General features: G+C 52.2%; 2 protein-coding genes across 3 annotated transcripts; both read right to left on the bottom strand.

The window, feature by feature from the left end:
* Positions 1–1,564: 1,564 nt before the first annotated feature.
* Positions 1,565–3,661, bottom strand: LYNX1 (Ly6/neurotoxin 1). Of its 2 annotated transcripts, none has more exons than XM_012183473.5 (4): positions 3,408–3,661; positions 2,475–2,676; positions 2,164–2,265; positions 1,565–1,955 (listed from the first exon to the last, which is right to left on the bottom strand). In XM_012183473.5, exons 2-4 carry the CDS (start codon positions 2,524–2,526, stop codon positions 1,759–1,761), a joined length of 351 nt encoding a protein of 116 aa, XP_012038863.1. In that variant the 5' UTR covers positions 2,527–2,676; positions 3,408–3,661; the 3' UTR covers positions 1,565–1,758. The 2 variants fall into 2 exon arrangements, with proteins under 2 accessions (XP_012038863.1, XP_004011665.1); XM_004011616.6 differs by having other exon boundaries at positions 3,593–3,661.
* An 11,173-nt stretch (positions 3,662–14,834) lies between these two features.
* Positions 14,835–16,482, bottom strand: LY6D (lymphocyte antigen 6 family member D). Its single transcript, XM_027973458.2, has 3 exons — positions 16,408–16,482; positions 15,530–15,628; positions 14,835–15,345 (listed from the first exon to the last, which is right to left on the bottom strand). Exons 1-3 carry the CDS (start codon positions 16,457–16,459, stop codon positions 15,110–15,112), a joined length of 387 nt encoding a protein of 128 aa, XP_027829259.2. The 5' UTR covers positions 16,460–16,482; the 3' UTR covers positions 14,835–15,109.
* Positions 16,483–16,975: the final 493 nt, after the last annotated feature.

Below are 16,975 nucleotides of genomic sequence, written 5' to 3'. Positions count from 1 at the left end.
CCTTTGGGTGCGGTCCTTCTGCTTCGTGGCCCTCTGCGAAGTCCAACCCAGCCCCAGCTAAGGACTCCCTGCGCCAGCTTCTCCAGAGCGTCCAGGTTCCTGACGTCTGGGCGTCTCAGAGGGAAGCTCGCAGGAAAGAATTTCCAGCACAGGTCCCCCTGACAGGGGCCATGCTTAGCAGCCAAAGCTTCTGAGTTCCAGGGACAACCCCCAAGGGTTGTGGGGTGTGGGCTGTGCCAGCTGGAAGGCGCTCCTGCCCCTCGGCCCCTCCGTGGACAGACCCCGGCTTCTGCAACCTGGAGGGGTGGGGCTCACCTGGGGTGGGTACCCTTTAAATGGTAAGCTTTCTTGGGTCCCTGGGCTTTCCTGGTGGCTCAAAAGGTAAAAGAGTCTGCCTGCAATGAGGGAGACCCAGGTTCCATCCCTGGGTCAGGAGGATCCTCTAGAGAAGGACATGGCAACCCACTCCGGTATTCTTGGTCTGGAGAATCCCAAGGACAGAGGAGCCTGGGGGGCTACAGTCTGTGGGTCATAAGGAGTCCGAGGCGACTCTCTGTCTTTCTGGGCCCCTGGGGATCTCGAGGCCCAGCGTGATCTGAGGGCAGCTGAGAGGCGCTCCTAGGGATGAGGCAGAAGCGCTCCAGCCGGTGCAGAGCTCTCGCCCGCCCCGCGGGCAGGGTCAGAGTCGAGGGGCCGCGAAACCCCTGGGCCGGCTGGCACGGCCTTCGGGCCCGAGGCCGGCGCGCCATGCTCCCCTTCAGTCAGGACGCTGTTGCGATCGCCCGCGGCCAGGGGCGTGGAAACGCCCGCTGCGCGCGGAGGGAGCGCGGCCCGATCCTTCTGCTGTGATCCCTCCTCCCGTCCTCGGCCTCCCGGGCCTCCCGAAGACTGCCTTCCCCTCCTCTCCGGCTGGCCCAGCCCGCCCTCGCCGGTGCGGCCCGAGCCTCCCAGAGAGGGCGTCGCTCCCGCCCCCGCGTGTCCGACAGGGCTGGGTGAATCCTTTCCGGCACCGGGCAAGAGTTCACTCCGTAAAAGGGCGCCCTCCGCCAGGCCTGCTTAGGGCAGGAGGCCAGGCTTCGGGTGGCTGCGGCTCAGCACCCTTCCCTCCTGGCCCCAAAATAGCCCCGGGATCAGCTCTCAAGCTCCACCAAATATAGCCTGATCTATCCGGACCCACGTTCTGCGCAGGGGCCCACGTTCTGCGCAGGGGCCCAGCGCCGAATCGGGAGGGCCCTCGGGGGCCTCTTAAGGCCGAGCTAGTCCCTCCCCTGCCAGGGCTGCTTGGAACGAGGGCACAGCCCAGGGGCCCAGGCCTGCCTCCCTCCGACCTCCAGCCCTCTCCACCCCAGGCAGCCCTCCTGGAGCCCCGGAGAGCCTGCTTCCTGGAACCGGCCCCCACCCTCGGTCCCGATCGTCCCTCCCCCTCCAGCACACCTACAAGGCAGAGGGACTAAAGGGCCCCTTCAAATCAGTGTTCCTGGGCCAACAGCACAGTGTGCCCACGTCCCAGTCCTTGAATGAGGAGAGGCTTATCTGCATCGTCAAAGCCAGGAGCCTGGGGAGGTGTAGTCCCACATCAGCCTTTAGGAAACCAGATCACAAACGGGAAGCAGACCTCAGGGTGGCTGGGGGAGGTCAAGAGTCCTCTTGCAGACAGTCCTGGGTTTGGCTGGGGGGTCCGGGGAGGGCAGACAGTGGGTGGGGGATACAGGGGGAGAGGGTGGGGCTATGCTGCTCAGCGCTTTCCCCTCCCTGGGTTTAGAGCAGACCCCAGAGGGTGGCCAGGAGTATAAGGGCCAGGGCCAGAGTCGCAGGGGTGGCAAGGCCAGCGCCGTTACAGAGGTCATACTGGCAGCAGGAAGTAGTGGATGCGTGCTTGGAGTAGCCGTCGTACACGGTCTCAAAGCAGCTGGGCACGCAGGACTTGCTCACCTTCATCCTGGTCGGGGTGTAGTCTGCAGAGGAGGGGGAAGGCAGGCCAGGACCCTGAGAGGGGCCAACCCAAGCATGCAGGGCCATTAGGCCATGATCCCCTCCGCCTGGGGCTCCCAGAAAGGATCCTAGAGCAGGTGGGAGCCTCCCTCCTCAGCCTCCCCCACACTACCCCCCCGCCCTGCCCCGGTGCTCCCCAGAGAGGGCTGGGGGAGCACCCCAGGAACTCACAGGTGCGCGTTGTCATGCAGTAGGAGACCATGGCCGGGCAGCGCATGGGGTTGAAGCAGTTCTCCCCGTTGTAGGCGCACACGTGGCAGTCCAGAGCTGGGGCTGCGGCCGGGGAGGGCCCACAGGAAGCGGGGATCAGAGAACAGGCAGAGGCCCCTCGTCCAGCCCAGCAGCCCCCAGGTCCCATCCCCTTCCCCAGGAAGAGCTGAAAGGAGAGGTGGTCACTGGGATTTCTGCCACCATCCCCCCAACTCAGCCTGGCTGACCCCAAAGGTGGGTCTGTCCATCCCTATGTTCTCCACCCATCTTACCCACAGGGAGGCCCACCAGGGCCACCAGGAACAGGGCGAGCAGGGGCGTCATGGCCGGGGGCCAGAGTGCAGAGTGGGAGCAGGGATGTGGAGAGCAGTTGGTCCTTGATTCAACTCAGGCCAGGGCTGGGGCAGGGCACCGAGTGGGTGGGACAACCCCCGGCCCTCCCGGAGCTCCTGGTCAACTGGAGGTGCTGTATTCCTGCACAGAAGGGAATGAGGATGGGAGGTCATAGCAAGGCCTGAGGTACCCACAGGGAGCTTGGGCAGAGGGGCCACCCAGCTCAGCCTGGAAGGCTTCCTAGAGAAGGAGACACAAATGAGACGAGAAGGAAGCAGGGGGGGGATACTTCAACAAGAGACACCAGTGCCTGCAAAAGGCCAAGACCCATGCACACCAGAGGAGGCAATGCCACAGCTAGGGTGGGGTGCCAAGCGAAGGCTGGAGGGGAAAGCTTGAATGCTAGGCCAGAACCCACACCCTCCCTGGGGATGGTTGAGGCAGGGGCCCTAGGGAGCTGGCACCCAGCCCTCCCCGACCCAGGACCCTGAGTACAAGGCCGCCCTTGGGCCCGGGAGCGGGTCTAGCCTCCCTACTCCCCTCCCCTGTGCCTCTGGTCTTTCAGGGCCCAGCTGGGGGCCCCTCTCCTGGGAGGCCTCTGGAGCCCTCAGCCACTGCGAGGCTCACAGCACTGGTGGGCTGCAGCTCTGTCCAGTCTGCAGGGGATGCACTCTAAAAGGACTACAGGGGGGCCCTTGGGCAAGACAAGAACTTCGGAGCGGGATCTGCTGTTTGGAGCGGAGATGCCCCCTCTCCAGACAGGCTCTGGGCGAATCCGACTACGACTTCCCTCCCTGCGCAGGGACAGTCTAGCCCCGCCTGTGCGCCAAGGGGGGCTAAATCAGACTCTCCCCTTCCAGAGAACAACAAACCCGTCTTCCATGACCCATTTTCAGGGCGTCCCCCTCAGGGTATCGAAGGTCTGAGTAACGCCGCCAGCTCTTCTCCTCCCCCTCCCGGGGAGCCCCGCCCCCGAGACTGCGGTCCCAAGTTGGGGGATGACCTCAACCGTGACCTTCATTCACCATACCGAGGTCCCATTGCGCCTGGGACTCACCCGCGGCCGCTCTCCAGCCCCTGCAACTCGGGTCTGACAGCACTCCCGTCCCTCCGTGCGCCCCGCAGTGACCACGCCGCGTCGCCGCCCCTGCGCCAGAGCCGCCCGTTGCCGGTGACCTCACTGCAGGCCCCGCCCCGTCTCGCCTGGCCCGCCGACGGGCTCGTCCCTCCTAAGGGGCTGGGACCCCCGGCAACAGTCCATGGTGCCCAGGTGTTTAGGCCCCGCGGAGACACCCACGCGATGCTCAGACGCACGCGCACCGCGGGACACGTCTGGCCCTGCCTCGCTCTCTCTGCTTCCAGCAGCCGCAGCCGCCCACTCACCCCGGATTACTAGTCAGCCCCGCACCCCTGCAGCTGCGCCCCCTCCTTCGCTCCACTCAGTTTAACAGGGAGGGGTGGGGGTGGAGCGGAGCCGACTTCTAGACCGGGCATCTGGGTCCCCAACCTGGCCCTCTTTTACCTGCAATGTGACCTACGCAAGCCACCCAGCATCCCTGGGCCTCCTCCCCACACCCGGTCCCACCCAACGCAGGGTTAAAGCAAGTCTTGAAAGGAGTCCACTGTTTCATAACTCCCTTAAATATTAATGTTTAAGGCGAAATTTGAGATTTTCATGGGCTCTAAATTTTTTTTTCTAATGTGAGAAAAGAATACATTTCCTTTGACCCTAAATTTTATTTTTCTTTCAAAGAGCGGAGCCATTTTGGGGGCCCAAGGCACTGAACCTCCAAAGTGAGGTGGGCACTCTCTCTGGGTGGACTGGGATGGTTGGTCACCCTGTTTGCCAAATAGTCACTGAGATGCCACAGGTGCCAGGTGTTGGGGATAAAACTGACAAACGTTCCCAAATATTCTTGACATCATTAAGCTGACAACCTAATGAGGCGTAAAATAAACACAAGGGTGTGGACACCTGCGTGTATTGTGGCCTTCATCCTCAGATCATGATGAATTAAGGGTGTTGCCAAACTCAGCCTCTGTTCACTGCTGCCAAATAGAAATGCAGAGGCAGGGTTGTGGGTGAAGCAGAAGAGAGGAGCTTTGATTGCTTTGCTGGCAAAGGGGGCCACAGTGGGCTAGTGCCCTCAAGACTGCCTGGCCCACCCTGGGTGGGTGGTGAGGAGTTTATAGTGCTCAAGGAGCATGATCAACTCGTGGACAAGCCTTGGATTGGCTGGTGTCAGGGTGGAGTTTCAAGCGTCATCAACCTTCTGGTTTTAGCCAGTCTAGGGTCTATGTCCTTGTGGTCAGCAGTTTTCATCTAGGCGGGGGTCGGGGGGTGGGGGTCTGCTCCCTGTAAAACAAGTTAGGAATGTGCCTCAGGCCTTTGTGCAGATCTTTCAGGGATCTGGGAGTCTGGTGGTTCTGCTATGGGGCAGAATTACAGGCTACATCGTTACCAGTTCCCCAACCCAACAGCTATTCTTCCCTTCTACATTTTCACATTTCCAATTATTAACTCCCGAGTCAGAATTTAACCTCCAAAAACAAGGATACAGAGTCTTGTAGATGGTTTCAAGTCCCACCTTTTCTTTGGTATCCCTCAGTCTTGAGGAGGAACAGATGCACAACAAGAAAGGGAAGAAAGTTCTAGACTGAGAGGTTAATTGTAAACTTGGCAGAGGAACTTAGTTTCTGTTCTGTTTCTATTTCCATTTTCCTCAGCTCTGTAGGGAATGGGATAACAACTGCTCTGGTTACGTCCTGCTGAAGTGGGGCGTGCTGCTGCTGCTGCTGCTAAGTCGCTTCAGTCGTGTCCGACTCTGTGCGACCCCAGAGACGGCAGCTCACCAGGCTCCCCCATCCCTGGGATTCTCGTAGTCCTGCCTAATTTGGGGAATGGGCACAGAGCTGGAAATAATCTTGAGTTCAAGATTAATGTCAATATTTTGTATTAAGAAAATATTGTATCTCTTTGATTGCTTTGCTCTAGCACCTGGACAACCATTTGAAAATTATTAGACATACTGCAATGAAGATAATGGTTAAAAAACATCTTTGTAGTCTTTTTCAAAGAAGTCTTCCTGTTTTTTGATGGCAACCAGGAAAAATAAGTTTTGGAGTGTTTCCTCTTTATATACATTCAGTAACCAAGTAGTCTTTTGCTGGGAGACTATAGGTTGAGTTGTCTCATTTGCTACAGTCTTTGTTGTTCAGTTACTCAGTCATGTCCAACTCTTTGCAACTCCATGGACTGTGGCACGTCAGGCTTCTCTGTCCTTCACCTATCTCCCTGAGTTTGCTCAAACTCATGTCCACTGAGTCAGTGATGCCATTCAACTATCTCATCCTCTGTCACCCTCTTCTCTTCCTGCCCTCAATGTTTTCCAGCATCAGGGTCTTTTCCAATGAGTCACCTCTTTGCATCAGGTCACCAAAGTATTGGAGCTTCAGCTTCAGCATCAGTCCTTCGAATGAGTATTCAGGGTTGATTTCCTTTAGGGTTGACTGGGTTGATCTCTTTGCAGTCCAAGGGACTCTCAAGAGTCTTCTCCAGGACCACAGTTCAAAAACTATTGTTTTTAAAGTAGGATAAAGATTTCATAGTTACAAGAAGACCTCAAGACCAGAAGGTTGCAATTGGCAGCTGCTAGTAGATATCATTTTAAAAATGGCTGATGATGTCCTCAAGTCTGATCAAGTTTAGAGAACTCAAGTTTTCAGTAATATAGAAATATGTCTGAACCCATATCCACACTAACAATCTAGTTCCACTTTGGATGTCTGAACCACAGTTATTCCATTCTGATTTTTCAATGTAATTTTTAATGGCTAAAGCAGATGTACAATGCATGTTTAATAGGCCACAAACAGGCTGTTTTGGTTAGCTTAAAGTTCAAAACAATCATGTATAAGCCAGAATGATTTCCCATACTTCAATATGCAAAAATTTCTTCCATCATTTTCCCCTTTTGATTGCAAATCTTTCCATAAATGGCATTGCCCATCAATATATTTTTCCAGTGTTGCCAGAGTGACACAGTTATCTGCTCTGGGTCCATTTATTTCCCTCAGTGCTAGACCTCTTTGTATACATATTTGCCTAGTTGTCCATGTTGGCGGGGGGGGGGGGGGGGGAACTAATCAGATATCATGAACCGGCTCAGAGATATGCGAATGGGGAAATGCTTTGTAGGCTATACATTTTATCATTTATCCCCAATCATCACACAAGCATTGTACATGTGCTTTAAGCAGTGCACTTAAAACAAGCAGTGATGCGCGTCTGTGACAGCTTCACTAGAGAATTTTCTTCTTTAATCCTGAACATTGGGGTCGAAAGCATGGTTAAAAGTAAAATGATAACTTTCCCTTTTGATAGGAAGACAAACAGTTGGTAGACAGTGCAGTTGGATTAGCTGGATCATTCTCACAGGCCTGGTCCAGATTTTAAAATCAGCTGTCTTCTACTGTTGTTGTCTTCTCATCTTAATATGGGTGTTATTTGGGGTCAACAGTCTTTTCTATAGACAGGCCAATGCACAGGCCTTTCTCAAGTGGGAAATACGAATTCAAGAGTCAGTTCCCTTCAGTACTGTCCCACAGGTACTAGTTAAGAGTGCCTGATATGGGTCCTTTTATTTAGTTTGGAGACAGTCCTTTAAAAGACGCCTTTTCCAGCATCCATAATCTCTTAGTTGTAACTCACAGGGCATCCAGTCTTCATCTGAAGGTAGATTGTTGTGATTGGCTTCAGAAACAAGCTTTGAATATTCTTCTACTAATTCAATTAAATCTTATAATAGCTTAACAGAGCAACAAGGAGTCATCTGGGACATAGCAAAGCCTCAGTAAATACAAAATTTCAATATCCACAAAGGTGGATATTGAAACTATTGAAATAAAGTTTTTCTCTCTAGATTATCCTTATTTTATTAAATCAGCCAAATCAAGGCTGATTTGTTCCAAATAAGTCTGGTTTCAATAAACATGGCCTGCTTATTCACATAAATGTAATTGCTCATATAGGCTCTTTCAAGCCTTCAGATTTTACCCGTGCTTCTTTAGTGGCTCAGATGATAAAGAATCTGCCTGCAATGCAGGAGAATTGGGTTTGATCCCTGGGTCGGGAAGATCCCCCGGAGAAGGGAATGGCTATCCACTCTAGTATTCTTGCTGGAGAATTTCATTGACAGAAGGCCCTGAAGGGCTATAGTCCATGGGGTTGTAAAGAGTCAGACACAACTGAGCAACTAACACACACATCTCTTTTTTTGGTACCCAGAATATCTGATTCATTTGAAAAGACCCTGATGCTGGGAAAGATTGAGGGCAGGAGGAGAAGGGGACGACAGAGGATGAGATGGTTGGATGGCATCACCGGCACAATGGACATGGGTTTGGGTGGACTCCGGGAGTTGGTGATGGACAGGGAGGCCTGGCGTGCTGTGGTTCATGGGGTCGCAAAGAGTCGGACACGACTGAGCGACTGAACTGAATGGAACTGAATATCTAGATTCTGGTATATGTCAAGAGATAGTCTTTTCCATTCACTTGAAAATTTTGCTTTGACCTCAAGGGTCTCCAATTTTTGAAGTAATCAGGCAGAGAGAAAAGAAAAATATTTTAATTTTATCCACAGGCATACATTACCAAATTGTTATAAATCAAAGGTCGCTTGAGGAAAAGGGCTTTTCTATATCTAAAAAACAAAGACCAGAAGCTATTAGTATGTCAGACAAGTCATAAAAATTATAATCATATTTAGCTGTTCATCGAATCCCATGTAATTAATCTTTGTCTGTTTGAGTCCAATTTTCCATCAGTGGCATTGACCATGCCTAATGATTGAAGATCGCAGTGACAGGGATAATTTCAAGAAGTTTGTGCATTTTTTCTTAAGGTTTCCATGGTTTGTCCAGTTAAGTGGGTGTCTTGATCACTGGAGATTGTAGAAATTATATTCCAGATGGGAAACGTATTTTCTAACCTTTTCTTTTTCATTGTGAGGACATCAGCCCTGAAACCAGGGATGGCTTTAACCCTTCAGACAGAAAATGCGGTTTGTCAAGGAGCTGGGAAAAAGCCAAGCAGCCGTCTTGGATTTCCCATACCCTTGATTTTTTTTTTAAATTTATAGTTATTGTTTATTCATTTTAAATTCCCTGATTTAGGAGTAGACTGTTGTTGTGTTTTAAGGATATCAGGATAGCAAAAGTCTGACAACAAGGGGTTAATTTTTTGTAGACACAGAATGAGCTTTATCCATGTGTGCCATAATCTTCACAGATCATTGCGAAATAATACTCATTTACTTTATCAAAGTAACAGAAGGTTTTAAGGACAAATATAAATCACTTGAAGGCAAAGAAATTTATATAGCCTGTTGTTAAAAGCTGGTTCCAAGAAAACTATGTTCTCTTAACAGAGAGAGAAAGCCAGATTCCAGTTTGGTACCAGCTCATTATTAATAACAAAATTTGTTCATCTAGTTAATTTTAGTTTAATCTTAGAAAGACCCTTCAATAAATCTTGAAGAGGTAGTATTTTTGTAAAGGCGTCAGAGTGAAACTATAGCTTCCTATAACGAAAAACGGCTCAAGAAGGCATGTATAAAATCTGATTACAATGAAACTGACAAGGTCGCTTGGTTACTACTGTGACATGTGATAGACAGTAACTAGAATTATGACTGATAACATTTTACCAAGACATATCAACTCTTTATGAATTCTATATAATTTCTAGATTATCTCCATTAGTAACATTGACCATACAATATAACCTGGGAAGATTTATTACTTATTTGACAGTACTTTCCATGCACCTTAAACACACCAAATTAACCTAATTAGTTTAATATCTTTCTTTGGGATGCCTCAAAAGTCCTCTGAAGCACCCCAAAGTTAGTTAGAGATCAAAAGAAGTTCATCAGAATTTGCTTTTAGGAAGTTCCATCAAAAAATATCAGAGAGTTTAGGACATTCAGTCAGATCGGATCATCAGTCACTGTGAAAAAATGGTTATTCTTCCGGCCAGAGTAACAATCCAAGAGATTGGCTCAAGATGGCGGAGCACAAGGATGTTTGATAGTCTTCTCTTGAGAGAGAACCAAAGTCACAAATAGCCGTTAAACAGCCATTGATCAGAGGATGCTGGAACCCATCAGAAAAAGATACCCACGTCCAAGCTCAGAGAGCAAGCCATGATGAGAGGGGAGTGAGTGAGTGAGTGAGTGACATCGCTCAGTCGTGTCCGACTCTTTGCGACCCCATGGACTGTAGCATACCAGGCTGCTCTATCCATGGGATTTTCCAAGCAAGGGTACTGGAGTGGGTTGCCATTTCTTTCTCCAGAGGATCTTCCCAACCCAGTGATCGAAACTGGGTCTCCCACATTGCAGGCAGATGCTTTACTATCTGAGCCACCAGGGAAGCTGTAATGAAATGGTAGGAGGGGCACAATCATAATTAAATCAAATCCCACACCCGCCAGGTGGGCACCTTACAAATGGGAGAACAACACCAAAGAAGTTCTCACACAGTTATGAAGGCTCTGAGCCCCACGTCAGGCTGCCCATCCCAGGGACTAGCAGTCCCCAGGGAATCTGAGCTTGAAGTCCAGCGGGACTGGATTGTGGGATTTCCACGGGACTGGGGAAAACAGAGACTCCACACTTGCAGGGCACAGGCGAAACCTTGCGTGCACCAGGAACCAGGGGAAAGGAGCAGTGAGCCCACAGGAGACTGAGCCAAACCTACCTGTGAGTGTTGGAGAGTCTCCTGCGGAGGTGAGGGTAGGCAGTGGCTTGCCACGGGAACAGGGACACCGACAGCAGCAGTCCCGGGAGGTGACCCTTGGTGTAAGCCCTCTTGGAGATCTCCGTTAGCCCTACTGTAAAGCCTGTAGTCTCCATGGCTGAGTCCCCTCAGGCCAAACAACTAACATGGAAGGAACCCCGCCCATCAGTCGACAGTTGGATTTAAGTTTTACTGAGCTTGGTCTGCCCACCAGAGGGAGACCCGATTTTCTCTGACACCAGTTCCTTCCATCAGGAAGCTTGCCTTTTAGCCTTATCCACCAGAGGGCAGACAGACTACAAGAAGCAAGCAAGCAAGAAGAACCACAATCCCGCAGCCTCCAAAATGGAAAACCGCAGTCACAGAAAGCTAATCAGAATGAAAAAGCATAGGATTGTCTTCCAGATGAAAGAACAAGATAAATCCCCAGAGAAAACGCTAAATGAAGTGGAGATAGGCAATCTTCTGAGAGGGTGACAGGCAGGAAGGCCAGGGGTCTCCAAACGGAGGAAAGCGGCTGCAAGCGTCAGACATCTTTTCTCTCTCTCTTAAACAGCCGGAGGAAACAAACTAGCGTTATATTTTTTTCCTTCTCTATACAAATTTAAAAGGAGGTTTCTCTTAAAATTCTGTGTTGCCATAATGACACCTGGTACCACCTGAACTGAACTTGTCTTAAATCTTGAGCTAACCAATGCATTTTCCTTATGGAAATATTTGTCTGAAGCTACGTGAATGTGCTTTGCATTTACCCTAGACTCTGTCTTCAAGTCGGTTCCGCCTAAAGGCTCAGAACCTACTTGACAAACTAGTTTGTTATACTCATACATTGTTCTAATCTATGTTAATGAAAGTATATATTTGTATGGAAATCTGCCTTTCTTCAAGATTCATGTCAATCGTTTTATATGCCCGGGATGACTCACTTGGTGCCAATGTTATCTCAATGCATGTTGTGGGTGAGAGGCCTGAGTTTTGAGACATGTCCTTTCTCTAATCAGCAGCCTGCTAGTAGCTATGTAACATCCAGCTAAAGACTAGCAGGGGGGCACTCTTTCTGCTCCCATCTGACGTCTATGTCAGAAGCTTTCTCTATCTCTTTTATACTTTAATAAAACTTTATTACACAAAAGCTCTGAGCGATCAAGCCTTGTCACTGGCCCCGGATTGAATTCTTTTCCTCCGGAGGCCAAGAATCCTGGCGTCTTTCATGGTTCAGCAACAACCTTTCACTTCCAGAAAAAGAATTCAGAATAACGACAGTGAAGATGGTTTAGGAGCTTGGAAAAAGAATGCAGAAGATGCAAGAAATGTTTGCCAAAGACCTGGAAGAACTAAAGAACAAATAACAGAGAGAAACAATACCCTAGAAAGAATCAATAGCAGAATAACAAGGGCGGAAGAATGGATAAATGACCTGGAAGATAGAATGGTGAAAATCACTAAAGCAAAACAGAATATAGAAAAAAGAATAAAAAGAAATGAGAACACTATAAGAGACCCCTGGGACAACATTAAATGCACCAACATTTCACATTATAGGGGTCCTAGAAGGAGAAGAGAAAGAAAGAGAAAGGACTCGGGAAAAATATCTGAAGGGATAATAGCTGAAAAGGTCCCGAATGTGGGAAAGGAAACAGTCAACCAAGTCCAGGAAGTGCAGAGAGTCCCAGGCAGGATGAACCCAAGGAGGAACACAAGTGTACATAGTAATCAAACTGATGAAAATTAAAGACAGATGAAACATTAGGAAGAGTTCCCAGAGCTCACAGAAGGCTGGAGGACAAACCTTGTGTCGACTGGAAAGCAAAACAACACTGTACAACCTAAAAGCCATGCGTTAATGTTTCATTTGGGGACCCTACTGAGGACTACTGGGTTTCCCTGGTGGCTTAAAGGGTAAAGAATCCGCCTGCAATGCAGGAGACCCAGATTCAATCCCTGGGTCAGGAAGATTCCCCTGGAAAAGGGAATGGCAACCCATTCCAGTATTCTTGCTTGGAGAATTCCATGGACAGAGGAGCCTGGAGGGCTATATAGGCCATGGGATACCAAAGAGTTGGACACGACTGAGTGACTAACACCTCTACTTTAGCTATCTAGGGCCAGTATCCTGTTTTCCTCCACCCTGAATTCCCCTCAGGGAAACTATCAAACCCATGGAACCCAGAAGTTCAATGAACTTCAAGCACAAGAAATTGAAGAAAACTATACCAAAGCAGAAAGCGGAGAGGAACTAAAAAGCCTCTTGATGAAAGTGAAAGAGGAGAGTGAAAAAGTTGGCTTAAAGCTCAACATTCAGAAAATGAAGATCATGGCATCTGGTCCCATCACTTCATGGGAAACAGATGAGGAAACAGTGGAAACAGTGTCAGACTTTATTTTGGGGGCTCCGAAATCACTGCAGATGGTGACTGCAGCTATGAAATTAAAAGATGCTTACTGCTTGGAAGGAAAGTTATGACCAACCTAGATAGCATATTCAAAAGCAGAGACATTACTTTGCCAACAAAGGTCTGTCTAGTCAAGGCTATGGTTTTTCCAGTAGTCACATATGGATGTGAGAGTTGTACTGTGAAGACAGCTGAGCGCCGAAGAATTGATGCTTTTGAACTGTGGTGTTGGAGAAGACTCTTGAGGGTCCCTTGGACCGCAAGGAGATCCAACCAGTCCATCCTAAAGGAGATCAGTCCTGGGTGTTCTTTGGAAGGAATGATGCTAAAGCTGAAACTCCAGTACTTTGGTCACCTCATGTGAAGAGTTGACTCACTGGAAAAGACTCTGATGCTGGGAGGGATTGGGGGCAGGAGGAGAAGGGGATGAGATGGCTGGATGGCATCACTGACTCGATGGGCGTGAGTTTGAGTGAACTCCAGGAGTTGGTGATGGACAGGAAGGCCTGGTGTGCTGCAGTTCATGGGGTTGCAAAGAGTTGGACACGACTGAGCGACTGAACTGAACTGATACCAAAGCACATTGTGTGATTAATTGCTTAAAACCAGTGATAAAAAGAAAATACTAGAAGCAGAGATTATATGATGCACAGAGGATTGAAGATAGGGATGCCAGCAGATTTCTTGTCAGAAACAGTGAAGCCAGTGCAGCGAAGCAATGTTTGAAATACCAAGCACAAAAGCAAGACAAACAACTTGGAGTTACATGCCCAGTGAAAACATCTCTGAAAAGTGAAGGGGAAATGAAGTTTTCAGACATGCAAAAGCAGAAAGAATTCTTTTCTAAAATTAAAAAAAAAAGAAGAGAAAAGACAGAGGAAGAAAAGAAAAATCAAAGAGCTCTGCTTAATAAAGTAACAAAGGAGATAAAATGGAATCACAAAAGATTAATCTCTTCACGGAAGAGAAGACAGAAAAGAGAGGAAAGGAAAAAACAGGTGGTCAGAGAACAGGGGAGGCAGGATGAAAGCCTTAAACCCATGCCACCTGCATTCACACTGAATGGTCCAAACACGAGGTCACTAATTCAGCTGCTGGAGACACAGGCACGGGGCAGGCGGCTGTAGCTCTGGAAGGCCACCCTGCCCTTCACTGCTGCCCTCAGTCACAGACGCTGCTCCCGCCTGGGCGCAATTGGCGCTCTCAGGAATTGGAAGGCGCCTTCTACCTCTCAGCTCCTCCTGGGCCACGTGGCCTGGGTTGTCCCTTGAGGGATGTCCCCTCTGCGGAGCCTTTCCTGGTCCCACGTGGCGACAACCTCCTCCGTTCCGAACTTCGCCGGTTGCCCCGGGCTTCCAGGTGCGGGGTGGGGGGTCCCCTGTGGGATCACCCTCCCTTCCCTCCAGGTGAACGTCCTTGTCCCTGTTCCCCGCCTCTTGATCCAAAGCCCAGCCACAAGGGCAGCCTGCCGTGGGACCCCCTAAGGGCAAGGCACAGCCCTCGCCTGGCGCGATGCAGGCCCTCTGCCCGACCTCCGTGGCCCGCGTGTCTGACCCGTTCTTTTCACTCCCTGCTGCGGGTTCCCAGGGCCCCTAGTGGGCTCCGAGTTAGGGGCGGGGCACCATCCCTTAGCAGCTCCTCCCAAGGCCCGGCTCCCACGTGTGGCCACCGGGAGGCGCGCTGATCCTCGGAATATTCCCGATGCAGCAGGAGCGGGCGGCTGGATCGCAGGCCCTGGGCCGGTGGGGCTTGGATGTGGGCGCTGGGTAAGGGCTGGCAGGGTGGGCGGGGTGTCCCACCGGGTGGTCCCAGGCAGCCAGGTGGAGAGCTCGGCCTGCCCATCACGGCTGCACCCACGAGCTTCTGCACCCTGCTTCTGCTCAGGCCTCTCCCAGGAGGGCCTTCCTTGTCTGGGGCTGCAGAGGAGGGGCCTGAGGAGGGTCATATCCCCTCCAGCAAGGCGGGGTGACGGGGGCACTTCAGGCTTTGTGCAGGCTGTGGAAACTGGTTCTGGGTGACAAGCCCTGGGACTTGGGGGCCTGTGTGTGCAGATGACCGCCGCCCCCCACCCCCTCCACTCTGGAATAGCACCCACACGACCACACTGGTTTTCAGTCATTTATTCCAATGCTGGGCTTTGAATAGAAAAACAAACAGAAACCAAACAGCATGAAGATGAAATCAGGAGGGAGCGGAAGGCCTCCTGTCCCCTCCCCCACCCCGCTGCTCTGGGAGGGAGGCGGGTCCTCCTGCGCCAGGGCCGCTCCAAGCCTTCAGCCCTTCCCGCCGCCCCAGACCTTCTGCGGAGCCCCCAGCCCCGGGTGTCTGAGCCTCCATCCTGGCCAGGGAGAGGAGGGGGTGGGGCCCTGGTTTGGGGGGTCACAGGCCAGGGGCCCAGAGGAGGGCAAGGAGGCCGCAGGCCAGCGCCAGGCCGAGGTGGGCACTGGTGCCGGAGGGCGCGGCGCTCTGCCAGCTCTGCAGACCCTCGTTGCACAGGTCGCCTTTGCAGCACAGGGTGGTCTCCTGGCCCTTGCTGACTTGGCCCTGCTGGCCGTTCGTGGGCGTGCACCACTCGGAGCAGTTCTTTTCCACCAGGTTCCCAGACAGAGGCTCCACTGGGGATGGGTGGGTGAGGTCAGGCCAGGTGGCACCCCTGTTCCCCAGGGCCTCCCAAGTCCCAGCTTCCATCGCCACCAGGACCAGGCCGTCACTGAGATCCCTTCCACCAGCCTCCCCAGGGATGATCCTCAAGCCCTGGGGTGCCCCACAGGACCTCCTTCCTTCCCCCAGATCACTCACCCCTGATCACAGTCTTGCAGAAGCTGGAGCTGGCTAAGCAGACCTGCGGCTTCTTGCAGTTGCTGGAGCTGCTGCACACGTGGCAGCGCAGTGCCTGGGCTGGGGAGAGAGCCAGGGCCTCAGCAGGCCCCAGGGAGCCCGCCCAGAGAGGCTGAAAGAGCCCTGCTAGACAGGGCCCTCTGCCACCCCTGCCCTGGGCCAGTCGCTCTGAGGTCCCCGGGCCTCACCGGGGCTCACATCTTGCACACACACAGCCCCGGGAGGCAGGAGGTGACGTCCCCATTGGCTGGGGCCCTGGCACCTCCCCCTCCCTGGAGGAGCTGTCCAGCACTGGGCGTCTCTAGAGGACTGGCGAGGCAGCCAATATGGCTGCACTGAAGACCCTTCCCCAGGGGCATCAGAGGCTCTGGGGTGTGCTAACAGCAGCTCACAGGACCTGGCTGCTGTCCCCTCCCTGGGGACTGTCTTGCAGTGGGCAGTGCGCAGCCCACGGCAAGGACCTGAGGCTGAGTTGGCACCCTGGGGGCTGTCAATTTGGCCATGCTGAGCCTGCAGGGAGATGGGCGACCCTGGGAGGGCCCTGGGGCCTGGGGGTGGGCATTGGGGCTGGCCTCTGGCCTCTGTCTTTCTCGGGGAGAAGCATATCAAGACAACCCCCAGCATTGCTCCCTCTCCGCGTGTCTGATCCGCTGGGTTGACTGACTGTAAGATTCTCTGATTCTGAACTATTGTTAAGTCTGTGATCCCATGAAGTTAAGGTGCGGGGTTCACTTTGTTCTAGCCCCCGCATGCCCAGGGTTCTCCGTGCCTAGAGAGAAGCCACTCCAGGCTTCCAGGGTCTGGCTCCCCACTCCCCCAGCCCCCACCCAGCCCCTCACCTGGCCCAGCAGCTGCAGCCAAGGCGACGAGGAACAGCAAGGCTGTCTTCATCTTGGGGCACCTCTGGGAGCATTGGCGGCCCTCCCCCTCTCTGGAGGCCTTATAGTTGGGACAGGTGCTGGTGGGAGGGGCAGGGACCTGCCCCACCCTGCCTGGCCCACACCCTCCAGCTCAGCACACCCCCGCCTGCCAGATGCAGGGCTCTCTGCCCTTCCCCACCTCCCGCTGCCTCCTCCTCAGCGGGCTGTAGACAGAGGTGTCAGCTGGGTCTGCAGCTCGCCCGGCTCTCACCCTCTGCCCAGCTCTGGTTGCTGTCTCTGACTCCCACCCTCAGATAGGGTCACAGAATCCCAAGTCTGTGCAGGTGCCCTGGGGGTACCCAGTGCCATGTTTGGGCTGGGCTGGGAGGCAGGAGGAGGTCCTAGATTCTTGGGCTCCAGGGGCTCAGGGTTGCTAGGTCAACCACCAGGTCTCCTGAGAAAAAGACCCCAGCGTCGACTTAAAAAAAAAGTCACAGCCTAATAGTTGAGAGTTATGTTTTATTCATTGCGAATGTTTAGGACTGCA

The sequence above is a fragment of the Ovis aries genome, chromosome 9 (assembly GCF_016772045.2).
Source record: "Ovis aries strain OAR_USU_Benz2616 breed Rambouillet chromosome 9, ARS-UI_Ramb_v3.0, whole genome shotgun sequence".
In the NCBI taxonomy this organism is placed as follows: domain Eukaryota; kingdom Metazoa; phylum Chordata; class Mammalia; order Artiodactyla; family Bovidae; genus Ovis; species Ovis aries.
Note: the sequence above shows the minus strand (reverse complement) of the source record. Positions and strands in the feature narration are given on the sequence as shown.